The sequence below is a fragment of the Stenella coeruleoalba genome (genome assembly GCF_951394435.1).
Source record: "Stenella coeruleoalba genome assembly, chromosome: X".
NCBI lineage: Eukaryota > Metazoa > Chordata > Mammalia > Artiodactyla > Delphinidae > Stenella > Stenella coeruleoalba.
Genome location: NC_137152.1, coordinates 96720829 through 96738679, shown reverse-complemented (window position 1 = coordinate 96738679; position 17851 = coordinate 96720829). Strand labels below are relative to the sequence as shown.

Sequence of the window (17851 nt, the reverse complement as noted above, 5' to 3'; positions counted from 1 at the left end):
GACCCAACTCAGTCAAAAATAAAATTAATTAATTTTTTAAAAAGCCCTATAAATATATATCTTAAAAAAAGAAAAATACTAACTTAGGTTGACTAACTCTGAGTTTTAATGAACAAATCACTCCATCCCTGCTTAAGTAGGGTGGTAAGCCAGTTCTCTATCCCAGGTAAGGACCCTACTTATAATCTGGTAACCATATCAGAGACCATTTAAGGAGGATTTGAGACTCTAAGAGATACCCCAGAAAAATCACTCACTTTTTAGACTGGGCTTGCATTTGCAGTGTGGAAGCCTGTAACATCACACTTGTGTTTGCAGTGTAATCATTGAGGGAAATTCCCTGGCGGTCTAGTGGTTAGGACTCCAGTGCTCTCACTGCCGAGGTCCTGGGTTCAATCTCTGGTCGGGGAACTAAGATCTAGCAAGACGCGTGGTGCAGCCAAAAACAAACAAGCAAAAACCAAAACAACAACAACAACAAAAAAAAAAACCCCACACCAAACCAGTGTAATCACTGAGGAGAAAACAGTGCCCCTCGTTTGCTGGCCACTCTTCCTCTCTCTAGTCTCTCATTTCTATTTCAGCTTCTGGAACAATCTTGCTCACATCCGGTTTTCATCACATCACTGGTTTCCTCAAGAAACCAGTGACTACCTTTTGCTTAGTGGATCAATCCTAAACTCCTCAGCTTAGCATTTGAAGCCCCCCCGCCCCCCAATCAAGGACTTTGTTTCTGGCCCCTTTGGGCAGACTTAGAAAGCGTTTGATGGATCCCATCCCTGGTTAACTGCTTCAAACAAAACAAAATGTCGGTCTTATTGAGGTATAATTATATACAATGAAACTTACATAAAGTATAAAATTTGATACTTTTTTTTTTTTTTTTTGCGGTACGCGGGCCTCTTACTGTTGTGGCCTCTCCCGTTGCGGAGCACAGGCTCCGGACGCGCAGGCTCAGCGGCCATGGCTCACGGGCCCAGCCGCTCCGCGGCATGTGGGATCTTCCCGGATCGGGGCACGAACCCGCGTCCCCCGCAATGGCAGGCGGACTCTCAACCACTGCGCCACCAGGAAAGCCCAAATTTGATACTTTTTAACATACATATACACCTATGAAACCATCACCACAGTTAAGATAGTGAACAGTATCCATCACCACACTAAATTATCTCTCGTCCGATTGTAATCCCTCCCCAAGCAACCACTAATCTGCTTTCTGTCACTATAGATTCGTTTGCATTTCCTAGAATTTCATATAAATGGAATCATATAGTATGGTACCCTTTTGGGGGGATGGGGGCATCTGGCTTCTCTCACTTGATATATCAATGTATATGCTCTGAGATTCATCTATGCTTTTTTTGTGTGTCAATAGTCAGTTCCTTTCTATTGCTAAGTAGCTCCATTGTATGGCCATATCACATTTTGTTTAGCCATTCATCACTTGATAGACCTTCGGGCCATTTCCACATTTTGCCTATTATGAATGACACTGCTATAAACATTCCTGTACAAGTTTTTGTGTAGACATATGTTTTCATTTCTCTGGGGTAGATACCTAGGAGTGGAATTGCTGGGTCATTTGGTAACTCTGTGTTAAAACAGTTGAGGAATGGCCAGACTGTTTTCCAAAATGATCCTACCATTTTACACTCCCAACAGCAGGGTACAAGATTTCCAGCTCCTCCACATCTTGAGGCCTTTCCTTAGCCACCATCTCCTCAGTGTCATTTCTTGTTGCTTCCCCCTCCCCCAGGAGTTTCTTTCCATCCACTTCTTTGGTTGTCTCCTTCGGTTGTCTCCTTCAGTCTCTTGGCTTAAAGGCTATCTACCTGCTGACCACACCCAACTTTCTACCTCCAGCCACCACTCCCTCCTGAACTACAGACTTGTCCTGTTCGACCAGGACAGTCCAGGTTTATGCCTATTACTCTGACACGATTATCAATAGTGTTCTGGTATACTAGTTTTCTATTGCTGCTGTAACAACTTATTACAAACTCAGTGGATTAAGCAACACAAATTTATTATCTTACAGTTTTGGAGGTCAGAAGTCTGACACAGGTCTTACTGGGCTAAAATCAAGGTGTCTGGCAGGACTGCAACCCTTTCTGAAGGCTCTAGGGGAAAGTCTGTTTCCTGGCTCATTCAGGTGGTTGGCTGAATTCAATTCCTTGTGGTTGTAGGACTGAAGTCCCCATTTCCTTGCTGACAGTCAGCTGAGAGTAATCCTCAGCTTCTAGAGGCCACCCCCATTTCTTGGCTCCTGGCCACCTTTGTCTTAAAAGCCAGCCAAGTCCTTCTCATGCCCCATTTCTTCTGCCTCTTTTTGCAACCTCAAGTCTCTCTTCCACCTTCCTCTTCCACTTTATCTGGGTCCACCCAGATAAGCCATGATAATTTCTCCATCTCAATATCCTTAACCTTAATCACGTCTGATAAGTCCCTTTTGCCATGTAAGGTAAATATTCACAGGTTCTTAGGGATTAGGGTGTGGACACCCTTGATGGAGGGGGCGTCATTATTCTGTCTACCACAACTGGTTTGGACAATTACATGAACAGCCTATGCTCCAGTCAACTGTCTACTTGACTTCTCTACTTGGATGTCTCATAGGCATTTCAAATTTAACATGTCCAAAAGAGAACTTTTAATTCCTTTCTCACCAAAACTCCGGCCCTCACCAGTCTTTCCCACCTTAGCAAATAGCAACATTATCTACCTTTTTTTTAAATCTTTTTTTTATCTACCTTTTTAATCAAGTCAAAAGCGAAAAACCTAGGTGCCATCCTTGATTTCTTTCTTTTATTCCCTATATTCAGTTGCTCAGCACATCCTGCTGAGTCCAAGCTCCAAAATATATCTTGAACCCATTCACTCCTCTCCATCCTTATTGCCACCATTCTAGTCCAAGCCATCATTTAAAAAAATTTTTTTTTAATTTTTTGTTTTTGGCTGCACTGCTTGTGGGATCTTAGTTCCCCGACCAGGGATTGAACCCGGGCCCACGGCAATGAAAGCACTGAGTCCTAACGACTGGACTGCCAGGGAATTCCCCATAAGCCATCATTTCTTACTTGGACTTTGTAATGGCCTCTTAACTGGTCTTCCCACTCATTCTTCCCATCTATTATCCACACAGCAGAGAGATATTTTAAAAATGAAAATCAGATTATACAGCTTCTCTGCATAAAAACCTTCAATGACTCCCCACTGCATTTAGAATAAAATCTAACTTTTTACTAAGGGCCAAGTGGCCACATATGATTTGGCCTTCTCTCCAACCTCATCTCACCCATTCTCACTCACCACACTCTGGCTACGCTCACTTCTTTGCTGTTTACCAAGACTTTCCCATTACCGGTACCACTTTTGCATCTTCCGTACTCCCTGCCAAGATGTTCTTCTCCCTAGTTTTTTATATGGTTGGTTCATTCTTATTTTTCAGATCTCATTTCAAATATCACCTCTCATAGTGGCTTTCCCTGGCTCCCTGATTTAAAATATTTCCTTTACTCCCCACATAATTCTCTGATAAAGCACCCTGTTTATTCCCCTCATAACATTACAATCTATACTTACCTAACTTGTTGATTAGTTTTTTATTGACTGCCACCTTCACTAGAACGTGGGCAAGGAACTTAGCTGCCTCATGTGCCACTGTGCCTGGAGTGCAAGCGGTCATTGAACGAATGCACGAAGCCAGTCTTCTCAGCTTATTCCAGATACCTTTTGCTTCCTTCCACCTCTGAGACACCACGTACACCCTTCCTTCAACCTTCAACCTACTCTCCCTCCAACCTCCTCTTCACCAACTATTATCCTCTCACGTCCCTCAAAACTTAGTTCAAGACTCATTCCCTCCCAAACTGCCTGCTCTCACCTGTGATTATCCCTTTAATCATTGATTCACTAAGTTTATATGGAGCCCCTCAGTAATCTTGTAAACAGTTGCTGCTGCATTATCATGCCCTTGCTGGTATTTGCTTTGTAATTATAGTCACTTCATATGCATAGGTATGTTTTGTTCCTTAAGGCTATAAGTTACTCTTGGGTCAATATTGCATCACACAGGCTTCCCTGGTGGCGCAGTGGTTAAGAATCCACCTGCCAATGCAGGGGACACGGGTTCGAGCCCTGGTCTGGGAAGACCCCACATGCCGCGGAGCAACTAAGCCCGTGCGCCACGACTACTGAGCCTGCGCTCTAGAGCCCACGAGCCACAACTACTGAAGCCCGCGTGCCTAGAGCCCGTGCTCCACAACAAGAGAAGCCACCGCAATGAGAAGCCCGCTCACTGCAAAGAAGAGTAGCCCCTGCTCGTCGCAACTAGAAAAAGGCTGCGTGCAGAAACCAAGACCCAACGCAGCCAAAAATAAATAAATAAATATATTAAAAAAACATATTGCATCACACATCTTTACAATCCTCCTAAAGTACTTAGCCCAGTTTTGTGGTGCCCACTGCCAGCCATAAGGCAGAAAAGCAGAACACTTCCTTCATACCTCTGAGAAAATGCAAAGAGCTGGAAGTTCATTTCAGGAACAGAACTAGAGTTTTAATATAATTTTTTGCAGCTTTCAGAATTTTTTTAAGAAGTTGTTCACCTCAAGGAAAATCAAGAGTAACTAACATGAACGATTCATTCTGGGTTAAGAATTTGCTACCCTCTAAACTCTAACAGATTGGGTTACAGATGAGATTTTCATGTGTGTATTAACTGCTCTTCCCCATAAAACACAGTCTGCCCAGCGGTTGGAAAAATGAGTTATTTTGATATATTTCAATAGGACAGGTTTCTAAGAGTTTAAAGATTTTGGTCAGTATATATAGATAGCTATAGTTTTACAACTCAGATTAGTAATAAATGACCAACATCATTTTTCTTTGGAAAATAAATTTAATAGGGAAAAATACTTTCAACATACTGCAAGTCTCTCTCTGTGTGTGTATAAATTAACAACTTAATATTAGATAGTTTTTTAATGTATAGATAGGCACTATTCAAAAGGTACAGTTACATAAACTTGACATAGAATCCCCAAGGTGGAATAAACCCGAAATTTGATTTTAAAAAATTTAGTAGAGATGATTAGACTGAAGTGTTTTTTGTTTAGTTACATTTTGTGTGTGTGTGTGTGTGTGTATGTGTGTACATCCAATGTTCTATTTGATCCTTTCTAGGCAACTGGGACATGTTGTGAGAATAAGTTGACTAAATAATTTATTTTCAGGGTAGGCTTGTAAAGCAAGTTAAAAAAAAAAGAGAATTCAGGCCACTTGAACTATACATGACTTCAACTGAAAGAAGGTCTTCTGGGGCATGATGAAGCAGTCATGGTATAAACTACCTTCCAGAAACACAAGATTCTAAGCCTAGGATGCTTCAAATTAAATAAAGAAGGATGGTTCTACTATGACAGTGGTAACTTTTGTTTTTTTTTTGTTTTATCTTTTGTAATTTATTTCTTTTCTCAGTTCCCCATTTTTATTTTTATTTTTTCACACACACACACACACACACACACACACACACACACTGTATTTTATTTTTACAAGAGATAAACTGACACCAAGCATTGTAAATGGATGACCACAACAAAAGCAACAATGATTGCAATTACCAAACACGAAACACACTCATACTATGTCATAATATTGACATTAAGTCCAGGAATCCTCCACTGTAACGGCTCCTTTACTTTGCAGTGAAAATTGATTTGTATATTTTCTGCCTCTGAGTCCTTGTGGGATTTTTTTTTATTCAAATGGAAAGTCACAAAAATTATAATCATCCTCATCAGTTCACTCAGTCCCATGTAATTAATTTTTTTCATCTTGATCTTTTGTTAGCACTTTTATGAATTCATCAGTTTTCCATTAGAGTTCTGAAAATGCTTATTCATTCAGTTCAGCAGTATAGTCAGTTACCAGAAACCTGTACTTGTCAGTCTTTTCCATGAATTCCTTGAAGATGAAACCCTTTTATAGGAAAATTTTTGCAAAAGCATCAGAGTACACCCAGAACTGTCTGTAAATGACGAAAGCCTTAAAAATGACCACGGTTAAAGATTTGATGAAAGTTCATAATAATGCAATTGACAAGGAAATTTAGTTATTTTTGAGATATACATTTTAAAGTAATAACTAGAATTATGACTTATAACATCATACCAGAACATATAAGATTTTTAGAAATTTCATGTAATGTCTGAAACATTTATATTAACATATTTCCATACAAATAACCCAAAGAAAGTTTAGTATTAGTTGTTTTTTTGGTTTTTTTATACTGCAAGTTCTTATTAGTCATCAATTTTATACACATCACTGTATACATGTCAATCCCAATTGCCCATTTCAGCACATCACCATCCCTACCCCATTGCCATTTTCCCCCCTTGGTGTCCATACGTTTGTTCTCTACATCTGTGTCTCAAATTCTGCCCAGCAAACCGGTTCATCTGTACCATTTTTCTAGGTTGCACATACATGCGTTGATATACGACATTTGTTTTTCTCTTTCTGACTTACTTCACTCTGTATGACAGTCTCTAGATCCATCCACGTATCAACAAATGACTCAATTTCATTCCTTTTTATGGCTGAGTAATATTCCATTGTATATATGTACCACATCTTCTTTATCCATTTGTCTGTCGATGGGCCTTTAGGTTGCTTCCATGACCTGGCTATTGTAAATAGTGCTGCAATGAACATTGGGGTGCATGCGTCTTTTTGAATTATGGTTTTCTGTGGGTATATGCCCAGTAGTGGGATTGCTGGGTCGTATGGTAGTTCTATTTTTAGTTTTTTAAGGAACCTCCATACTGTTCTCCATAGTGGCTGTATCAATTTACATTCCCACCAACAGTGCAGGAGGGTTCCCTTTTCGCCACACCCTCTTCAGCATTTGTTGTTTGTAGATTTTCTGATATCCATTCTAACTGGTGTGAGGTGATACCTCATTGCAGTTTTGATTTGCATTTCTCTAATAATGAGTGATGTTGGGCAGCTTTTCATGTGCTTCTTGGCCATCTGTATGTCTTCTTTGGAGAAATGTCTATTTAGGTCTTCTGCCCATTTTTGGATTGGGTTGTTTGTTTCTTTAATATTGAGCTGCATGAGCTGTTCATATATTTTGGAGATTAATCCTTTGTCCATTGATTCGTTTGCAAATATTTTCTTCCATTCTGAGGGTTGTCTTTTCGTCTTGTTTATGGTTTCCTTTGTTGTGCAAAAGCTTTGAAGTTTCATTAGGTCCCGTTTGTTTATTTTTGTTTTTATTTCCATTACTCTAGGAGGTAGATCAAAAAAGATCTTGCTGTGATTTATGTCAAAGAGTGTTCTTCCTATGTTTTCCTCTGAGAGTTTTATAGTGTCCGGTCTTACATTTAGGTCTTGAATCCATTTTGAGTTTATTTTTGTGTATGGTGTTAGGGAGTGTTCTAATTTCATACTTTTATATGTAGCTGTCCAGTTTTCCCAGCACCACTTATTGAAGAGACTGTCTTTTCTCCATTATATATCTTTGCCTCCTTTGTCATAGATTAGTTGACCATAGGTGCGTCGGTTTATCTCTGGGCTTTCTATCTTGTTCCATTGATCTATGTTTCTGTTTTTGTGCCAGTACCATATTGTCTTGGTTAACGTAGCTTTGTAGTATAGTCTGAAGTCAGGGAGTCTGATTCCTCCAGCTCCGTTTTTTTCCCTCAAGACTGCTTTGGCTATTCAGGGTCTTTTGTGTCTCCATACAAATTTTAAGATGATTTGTTATAGTTCTGTAGAAAATGTCATTAAGGAACAAAGTTCCGTAAAAAATTTGATAGGGATTGCATTGAATCTGTAGATTGCTTTGGGTGGTACAGTCATTTTCACAATATTGATTCTTCCTAACCAAGGACATGGTATATCTCTCCATCTGTTGGTATCATCTTTAATTTCTTTCATCAGTGTCTTATAGTTTTCTGCATATGGGTCTTTTGTCTTCCTAGGTAGGTTTATTCCTAGGTATTTTATTCTTTTTGTTGCAATGGTAAATGGGAGTGTTTCCATAATTTCTCTTTCAGATTTTTCATCATTAGTGTATAGGAATGCAAGAGATCTCTGTGCATTAATTTTGTATCCTGCAACTTTACCAAATTCATTGATTAGCTCTAGTAGTTTTCTGGTGGCATTTTTAGGATTCTCTATGTATAGTATCATGTCATCTGCAAACAGTGACAGTTTTACTTCTTCTTTTCCAATTTGTATTTCTTTTATTTCTTTTTCTTCTCTGATTGCCGTGGCTAGGACTTCCAAAACTATGTTGAATAATAGTGGTGAGAGTGGACATCCTTGTGTCGTTCCTGATCTTCGAGGAAATGCTTTCAGTTTTTCACCATTGAAAATGAACTTTGCTGTGGGCATGTCATATATGGCCTTTATTATGTTGTGGTAGGTTCCCTCTATGCTCACTTTCTGGAGAGTTTTTATGATAAATGGGTGTTGAACTTTGTCAAAAGCTTTTTCTGCATCTATTGATATATCATATGGTTTTTATTCTTCAATTTGTTAACATGGTCTATCACATTGATTGATTTGCATACACTGAAGAATCCTTGCATCCCTGAGATAAATGCCACTTGATCATGGTGTATGATGCTTTTAATGTGTTGTTGGATTCTATTTGCTAGTATTTTGTTGAGGATTTTTGCATCTATATTGATCAGTGATATTGGTCTGTAATTTTCTTTTTTTGTAGTATCTTTGTCTGGTTTTGGTATCAGGGTGATGGTGGCCTCATAGAATGAGTTTGGGAGTGTTCCTTCCTCTGCAATTTTTTGGAAGAGTTTGAGAAGGATGGGTGTTAGCTCTTCTCTAAATGTTTGATAGAATTCACCTGTGAAGCCACCTGGTCCTGGAATTTTGTTTGCTGGAAGATTTTTTTTTTTTTTGGTGGTACGCGGGCCTCTCACTGTTGTGGCCTATCCCGTTGTAGAGCACAGGCTCCGGACGCGCAGGCTCAGCGGCCATGGCTCATGGGCCTAGCTGCTCCATGGCATGTGGGATCTTCCCGGACCGGGGCACGAACCTGTGTCCCCTGCATCGGCAGGCAGACTCTCAACCACTGCGCCACCAGGGAAGCCCGTGTTGGAAGATTTTTAATCACAGTTTCAATTTCATTACTTGTGATTGGTATGTTCATATTTTGTGTTTCTTCCTAGTTCAGTCTTGGAAGTTTATACCTTTCTAAGAATTTGTCCATTTCTTCCAGGTTGTCCATTTTATTGGCATAGAGTTGCTTGTAGTAGTCTCTTAGGATGCTTTGTATTTCTGCGGTGTCTGTTGTAATTTCTCCTCTTTCATTTCTAATTTTATTGATTTGAGTCCTCTCCCTCTTTTTCTTGATGAGTCTGGCTAATAGTTTATCAATTTTATCTTCTCAAAGAACCAGCTTTTAGTTGTATTGCTCTTTGCTGTTGTTTTCTTTGTTTTTATTTCTTTTATTTCTGCTCTGATTTTTATGATTTCTTTCCTTCTGCTAACTTTGGGTTTTGTTTGTTCTTCTTTCTCTAGTTCCTTTAGGCGTAAGGTTAGATTGTTTACTTGAGATTTTTCTTGTTTCTTGACGTAGGCTTGTATAGCTATAAACTTCCCTCTTAGAACTGCTTTTGCTGCATCCCATAGGTTTTGGATCGTCGTGTTTTCATTGTCATTTGTCTCTAGGTAGTTTTTGATTTCCTCTTTGATTTCTTCAGTGATCTCTTGGTTATTTAGTAACATATTGTTTAGCCTCCATGTGTTTGTTTTTTACGTTTTTTTCCCTGTAATTGATTTCTAATCTCATAGCGTTGTGGTCAGAAACGATGCTTGATATAATTTCAATTTTCTGAAATTTACTGAGGCTTGATTTGTGACCCAAGATGTGATCTATCCTGGAGAACGTTCCGTATGCACTTAAGAAGAAAGTGTAATCTGCTGTGTTTGGATGGAATGTCCTATAAATATCAATTAAATCTATCTGGTCTATTGTGTCATTTAAAGCTTGTGTTTCCTTATTAATTTTCTGTTTGGATGATCTGTCCATTGGTGTAAGTGAGGTGTTAAAGTCCCCCACTATTATTGTGTTACTGTTGATTTCCTCTTTTATAGCTGTTAGCAGTTGCCTTATGTATTGAGGTGCTCCTATGTTGGGTGCATATATATGTATAATTGTTATATCTTCTTCTTGGATTGATCCCTTGATCATTATGTAGTGTCCTTCCTTGTCTCTTGTAACATTCTTTATTTTAAAGTCTATTTTATCTTATATGAGTATAGCTACTCCAGCTTTCTTTTGATTTCCTTTTGCATGGAATATCTTTTTCCATCCCCTCACTCTCAGTCTGTATGTGTCCCTAGGTCTGAAGTGGGTCTCCTGTAGACAGCATATAGATGGGTCTTGTTTTTGTATCCATTCAGCAAGCCTGTGTCTTTTGGTTGGAGCATTTAATCCATTCATGTTTAAGGTAATTATCAATATGTATGTCCCTATGACCATTTTCTTAATCATTTTGGGTTTGTTTTTGTAGGTCCTTTTCTTCTCTTGTGTTTCCCACTTAGAGAAATTCCTTTAGCATTTGTTGTAGAGCTGGTTTGGTGGTGCTGAGTTTTCTTAGCGTTTCCTTGTCTGTAAAGCTTTTGATTTCTCCATCGAATCTGAATGAGATCCTTGCTTGGTAGAGTAATCTTGGTTGTAGGTTCTTCCCTTTCATCACTTTAAGTATATCATGCCACTCCCTTCTGGCTTGTAGAGTTTCTGCTGAGAAATCAGCTCTTAACCTTATGGGAGTTCCCTTGTATTTTATTTGTCATTTTTCCCTTGTTGCTTTCAATAATTTTTCTTTTTAATTTTTGCCAAGTTGATTACTATATGTCTCAGCATGTTTCTCCTTGGGTTTATCCTGTATGGGACTCTCTGCGCTTCCTGCACTTGGGTGGCTATTTCCTTTCCCATGTTAGGGAAGTTTTCGACTATAATCTCTTCAAATATTATCTCTGGTCCTTTCTCTCTCTCTTCTCCTTCTGGGACCCCTATAACGTGAATGTTGTTGCGTTTAATGTTGTCCCAGAGGTCTCTTAGGCTGTCTTCATTTCTTTTCATTCTTTTTTCTTTATTCTGTTCTGCAGCAGTGAATTCCACCATTCTGTCTTCTAGGTCACTTATCCGTTCTTCTGCCTCAGTTATTCTGCTATTGATGCCTTCTAGTGTATTTTTCATTTCAGTTATTGTATTGTTCATCTCTGTTTGTTTGTTCTTTAATTCTTCTAGGTCTTTGTTAAACATTTCTTGCATCTTCTCAATCTTTGCCTCCTATCTTTTTCTGAGGTCCTAGATCATCTTCACTATCATTATTCTGAATTCTTTTTCTGGAAGCTTGCCTATCTTCACTTCATTTCATTGTTTTTCTGGGGTTTTATCTTGTTCCTTCATCTGGAATATAGCCCTCTGCCTTTTCATCTTGTCTATCTTTCTGTGAATGTGGTTTTTGTTCCACAGGCTGCAGGATTGTAGTTCTTCTTGCTTCTGCTGTCTGCCCTCTGGTGGATGAGGGTATCTAAGAGGCTTGATGGGAGGGCCTGGTGGTGGGTAGAGCTGACTGTTGCTCTGGTGGGCAGAGCTCAGTAAAACTTTAATCCACTTGACTGTGGGGCTGGGTTCCCTCCCTGTTGGTTGTTTGGCCTGAGGCCACCCAACACTGGAGCCTACCTGGGCTTTTTGGTGGGGCTAATGACAGACTCTGGGAGGGCTCACACCAAGGAGTATTTCCCAGAACTTTTGCTGCCAGTGTCCTTGTCCCCATTGTGAAACAGAGCCATGCCCCGCCCCTGCAGGAGACCCTCCAACACTAGCAGGTAGGTCTGGTTCAGTCTCCCCTGGGGTCACTGCTCCTTCCCCTGGGTCCCGATTCACACACTATTTTGTGTGTGCCCTCCAAGAGTGGAGTCTCTGTTTCCCCCAGTCCTGTCAAAGTCCTGTAATCAATTCCCACTAGGCTTCAAAGTCTGATTCTCTAGGAATTCCTCCTCCCATTGCTGGACCCTCAGGTTGGGAAGCCTGATGTGGGGCTCAGAACCTCCACTCCAGTGGGTGGACTTCCATGGTATAAGTGTTCTCCAGTCTGTGAGTCACCCACCCAGCAGTTATGGGGTTTGATTTTACTGTGATTGTGCCCCTCCTACCCTCTCATTGTGGCTTCTCCTTTGTCCTTGGATGTGGGGTATCTTTTTTGGTGAGTTCCAGGGTCTTTCTGTCAATGATCGTCCAGCAGCTTGTTGTGATTCTGGTGTTCTCGCAAGAGGGAGTGAGAGCACGTCCTTCTCCTCTGCCATCTTGTTTTCCTCCTCGACAGTGGTAACTTTTAAATGTTAAATGTTTTCATTTAGTTTCTGATAAGGCATAATTTACACCATGGTGTGTGCACTCAGAAGTCAGCAAAGATTATGAGTTCCAGGACTGTATCAGGAAGCCTGGAGTGAATCTGGGTGAAACTAGGCTGCTGTGGGTTGGTGTAAGCTGTGAGCCTGTGGCAGAGCTCCCGGTGTGGTATCTGCCCAGCCGCTTCAACTACATGTTGCTCTGAGGAGTCATGGCAATGCCCTTTTTTGGTGTTGTGTAAATTGCCTACTTACATTCAGAGTGTGAATTGCACATTTCACTACTGCTAGGTTCTGTTGTAAAACCTGGTGGGATGCCATCCTGCGACGGTCATGTTGGGAAACCCTCGGTGGTGTAGATGTTTACAGGGCCATCAGTTTCGAGCTCAGGTATGGCCGAATCTTCTCATTTCCAAGAGCAGCAGACAGGAGCACCCTCTTGTCACTCCACGCGTGCACAATTCTGAGGCTACATTTCTCTCTGATTGCAACACACCTTCAGTCAGTGCACTTCTAGCTCCATTCTGTTTTAAAGAGTTGGTTTTTTAGACTTTAGTTGTCCAGTTTTGAAAAACTTCTTTAATTCCCGTAATTCCTGGGGCTTCAAACTCTGATCCACCCCTGGGGTTAATTTATAGCTCAGAGGAGACACGATGTAACCATTTTGGTAAAGACAGATTCTCTTGCAGAACTCAAAGGTGCCAAACATAACTCCAAAATATGGAACTATCTGTTTAAAAAGAAAATGAAAATCATGTTAAAATCTTAAAAGAAAACATCAATGCGTCTGCAATCGACTTGGATCAGGGTAAACTAAGATAAAGGCTGTAGACAATACAACATGGTCATTCTTTTTTGGAATCAGGGAAGATGGCAAAATGCAAGCTGGCCCAGTGAGGACTGGGGAGAGGAATAGCAGAACCATTGAAGCGCACGCCCTAGGGAAGCCTGGGTCTGGGTTGATATGCATGTAGGCAGTCTGACACTGCCTGTCAACATATGCTTGTCCTTTTTTTTGGCTGTGCCTCGCGGCTTGCAGGATCTTAGTTCCCCAACCAAGGATCAAACTTGGGCCCAGCAGTGAAAGCACCGAGTCCTAACCACTGGACAGCTAGGGAATTCCCAACATGTGCTTGTCTTGATTGGAATCAGGAATCACTTTGCATCAAGGTTAGTCCAAGGTTAGTCCACAGTTCTTAACTTTTTTTTTTTTTTGGTTATGGAGTTCTTTGGGAAAATAATGAAAGTTATGGATCCTGTCTGCAGAGGGATGCACAGATGCCCATATAGACACATTTTTGCATACAATTTTAGGATAGGGGGTTTAAGTTCCCTTTGGAGTCCATGAACCTACATGTTGGGAACCTTTACACTAAATGCTCAGCTCCTCTGGGATGGGGTGTCAGATGCCCCAACACTGCACAGGGTCTCCACTCTCCAGGGCTGACAACCAGCCTGCATTGTGCTAGAGGAGTTGTTTCCAGGCAAACTGTAGGGGGAGCATCAAAGGCACAGAACAGGGTAGAAGTGAAAGAGGCAGACAAGCAGTAGACTCACCACTACTCTCACCTTCAGTAAGTTGGCTGCCAATCCATTCCAGAGCCCCAGGACCCCTTGGGCTTTCACTATCTGCCGGAAGCAGTCCACTGCTCCTGAGAAATGGACATCTACTCCTCCACAGTGGGGAAGGTAGGAGCTCTGAGCCTGGCAGGAAACAGAAGATGGGATGAGGTGATTTAGTCACTGGGAAATAATGGTTCTAGTCAAGTAGTCAAGGTCTCAAGTCTGGGCTCTGGATGCAATGTCCTGGCCAAGATGATGATAAAGAATGGCTGCCACAGGGCTCTACCTGTTGCGTGGGCTTAGAATGAATATTAACATGCAGTAAAGCCATGACACCCCATTCACATATTTGTGGCTATTTTTTCTTGGAAGGAAGCAGCCATTTGGGATGGACTCAACTTCACACTTAACATTGCCTCCCAAACTATGCCCGTTGGATGCAGTAGACACCTCTCAGGCCCTTCATCTTTTCTTAAGTGCCTTCTGTTTCCTTGTCTTAACCGATTGCTCCTCTGTGAAGTTCTCAAGTGGGCACTGCTCATCTCCCCACATCACAGATGTCCCAGGCTGGGGACATTCTTCCAGCTCCCTCTTTCTGTTCCCAGACCCTGACTCTGCTGCTCTCATGCCGAAAGCTCTCAGCTGGGGCTCGTGCCACTGAACCACAATCCTGGTCCCTGCTCTCAGCTACTGGCCTCCTGGCCACTCTTTCACATTCACTGAGGCCTGTGACACCTGGTAGCTGCCCATCTTCCAGACTCACTTCAGCATCTGTAGTCACAAGCCTTCCCATACCTAGTTTCTGGACCTCGGCTTCAGTGATCCTCACCTCTACATCCCTTTGGCCACCCCATGGATTTCATCATCACCCCCAGTACCATCCTGACTGACCACCAAAATGCCCCATCTTTGAAAGTAACTTTTTTGTCCTTTAGAAAAACAATTTTACGATCAGATGAAATAACTTTTCACTATACCATCTATATGCAAATGGACTCTATTTGTTCATTGTGAGGGGGACAGCCCCTCATAGCTGGCTTTCAGAAATGGTGACAAGTTTACCTCAAGCTACGCACCTACTTTGGTTCGTTTCTGAAATGTCTAGCTGAGGCTAGTATAGCATTTTATTGCAATGGAATCAAGCCCTTCCATGTGGGAGAGGCAGTAGAGTATAAGAGTCGGAAAAGCATAAACTCTGGAGTCGGACAGGCTGGGTTCTAGCCCATGGCTGCCCCACTTGCTTACTGGCCATGTGACCCTGGGCAACTCACCTAACCTTTTTGAGACTCAGTTTCGTTATTTGGAAAATAAGAATAGTATCTGCTGTGAGAATGAACGAGATGTGCCTGCAAAGCACTCAGCGGTGTCAGGCACATGGAAAGGATCAATAAATATGAGCTAGTGCTGCTATTACTATTATGTAGAAATTATTCTAAATATCAATCAAATCCCTCACCTGACCTATTAGTCCTGTCTCCACTTCTGAACTGCTCGGACCACTGTCCTCGTCCATCCAGCTGCCCCGCTCCCTGATGCCTCTTTTTTTTTTTTTGCGGTACGCAGGCCTCTCACTGTTGTGGCCTCTCCCGTTGCAGAGCACAGGCTCCGGACGCGCAGGCTCAACGGCCATGGCTCACGAGCCTAGCCGCTTTGCGGCATGTGGGATCTTCCCGGACCGGGACACGAACCAGCGTCCCCTGCATCGGCAGGCAGACTCTCAACCACTGCGCCACCAGGGAAGCCCCTCCCTGATGCCTCTTTTTTTTTTTTTTTTGAGGTATGTGGGCCTCTCACTGTTGTGGCCTCTCCCGTTGCGGGGCACAGGCTCCAGACGCGCAGGCTCAACAGCCATGGCTCACGGGCCCAGCTGCTCCGCGGCATGTGGGATCCTTCTGGCATGTGGGATCCTTCTGGACCGGGGCACGAACCCGCGTCCCCTGCATCGGCAGGCGGACTCTCAACCACTGCGCCACCAGGGAAGCCCCTCCCTGATGCCTCTTAACCGCCATCGTTCAGATCACTAACCCCTCTAGTCACATGCCCTCTCCCTTGTCTCCCAGGCCACCAGTTCCCTGCTGGCTTCACGTTCCTCTTTTTTTGTCCTCCCAGCACTTCTTTTTGTTCCTAGTCTCGAAATCCTTTGTCTTTCAGCTGATCTCCATGCCCCCCTCCCCACCAACCCCTCCTCTGCTCCAAGCCGCTGAACATGAATCCACAAAGGGGCAGGTCTGTGCCACCAAAGCTCTGAGGTCTCTAACCTCTGCTGGATCCTCATACTGCAGAGCGAGCCCTGGAAGCATCCTTTCCCATTCCTCACAGTGGCTCTTCCCAACCTTACCGCATCCCTCAACGCCCCGCATGCCACACTGTGTCCTCCGCCCTAGACAGGCGACCCTGCCTCCCAGTTCATAGGGAAAATAGATCATCTTTTCTTCCCACTGGTGCCCTGGATCTCACACCTTTGAATTCCTCTTGGGCACCCTTCCCAAGAGACCTGATTTTCCCCCCTAGCAGAGGAATAAACTCAAGTCCCTCCCAAATTAAAAATGACCCCTTCCTCCAATCTTTGTCCTATAGACACTGCCCAATCTCATTCCCAAAGTAACATACAGTAAAGTTACCTTGTTTCGGTGTAGAGTTAGTTATATGAGTTTTAACGCATGTATAGATCTGTGTGACCACCCTCACAATCAGGATACAGAACTGCTCCATCAGCCCCCAGAATGCTCCAGTGCTGCCCCTTTATGATCAACGTCACCCCCAGCCCTGGGTAGCCACTGATCTGTTCTGTCCCTATAGTTTTGCCCTCTGAGAATGTCATATAAATGGAAACATACAGCATGTAACTTTTTTGAGACGGGTTTCTTTCACTCAGCACAATGCCTTTGAGAGTCACCATGCTGCGTTCATCACTAGTTTCTTCTTTATTGCTGAGTCGTATTGCATCGTGTGGATGTTTGGTTATCCATTCACCTGCTGAGGCACAACCCTTCCCACCTCCCCACTCACTGCTCTACCCACTCCCTGTGGCATCTGTCTCCATGACTTCACTGAACTGATTCTGACCAGACCTATATCTTTTCCCTGCCTTTTAATAGTTGGTGTAATTATTTACTTTCTTTACTGGTCTGCTCCTACCCCCAACTAGAAGTTCAGCTCTGTAGGAAAAGGGATTTCTGTCCTCCATCAGGGCGAAGGGTGAACTTTGGGGTTTGGCCTTCCCTTTGAGGTACAGTAACAACCAAGCACAGACCAGAGTATGAGAAACAGGATATGAAATGAACAAGCTGAGTCTCCAGCCTGGAGTTACAGGAACCAAAATGGTCAGGGGACTTCGGCGAATGTCTTATTTTAAAGCATTTACCTTAGCACTGTTCCGACTCGGCCGCCTTCCCTTCTTGCCCCATGGAGAAAGAACTGCTGTCAAACAGATATTAAGCCTCCTTTCCCTTAGAAAGAATCAGCCTAATCACAAGATTTGAAGCTCCTCCTGCTACTGTAAGACTGAAATATTGAAAAACGGAGATTGTGTTCATGTAGGAAATTAACTGTCTTATTCTGCTATGAGATAATATTATTGATTTATTTTCTGCCAGTTTCCAGTAAAACTGCAAAAAGTCCCCAGTCATGAGTCAAGGTAATAATTTTGCAACCTGAGACCCCCTACCACAACTAAAACAGAAGACACTAACCAAGTGTCTAACTCCTGTATAACTCATATACGTGAGTTATATGACAGGTCAGTTATAATCAATTTGTGATGAATCGGGGGCCATCTGTAGTCAATCTTGGGACCCTAACAATCTTCCAAATGTCTTTCCTTCACTCCACCTTCACCGCCAAGCCACCATCAGTGCTCACATGGACCACCGCAGCAGCTTCCTTAGTA

General features: G+C 42.4%; 1 protein-coding gene across 1 annotated transcript in view; it reads right to left on the bottom strand.

Moving 5' to 3' along the window:
- Window positions 1-4913: 4913 nt before the first annotated feature.
- Window positions 4914-17851, bottom strand: part of SLC25A43 (solute carrier family 25 member 43) — a 42710-nt gene continuing 29772 nt past the window's right edge. The window contains exons 4-5 of the mRNA XM_079909772.1: window positions 13969-14103; window positions 4914-13129 (exon numbers count right to left, since the gene is read on the bottom strand). Coding sequence (XP_079765898.1) covers window positions 12929-13129; window positions 13969-14103 — 336 coding nt within the window. The 3' untranslated portion in view covers window positions 4914-12928. The remainder of the gene's footprint in view (window positions 13130-13968; window positions 14104-17851) is intronic.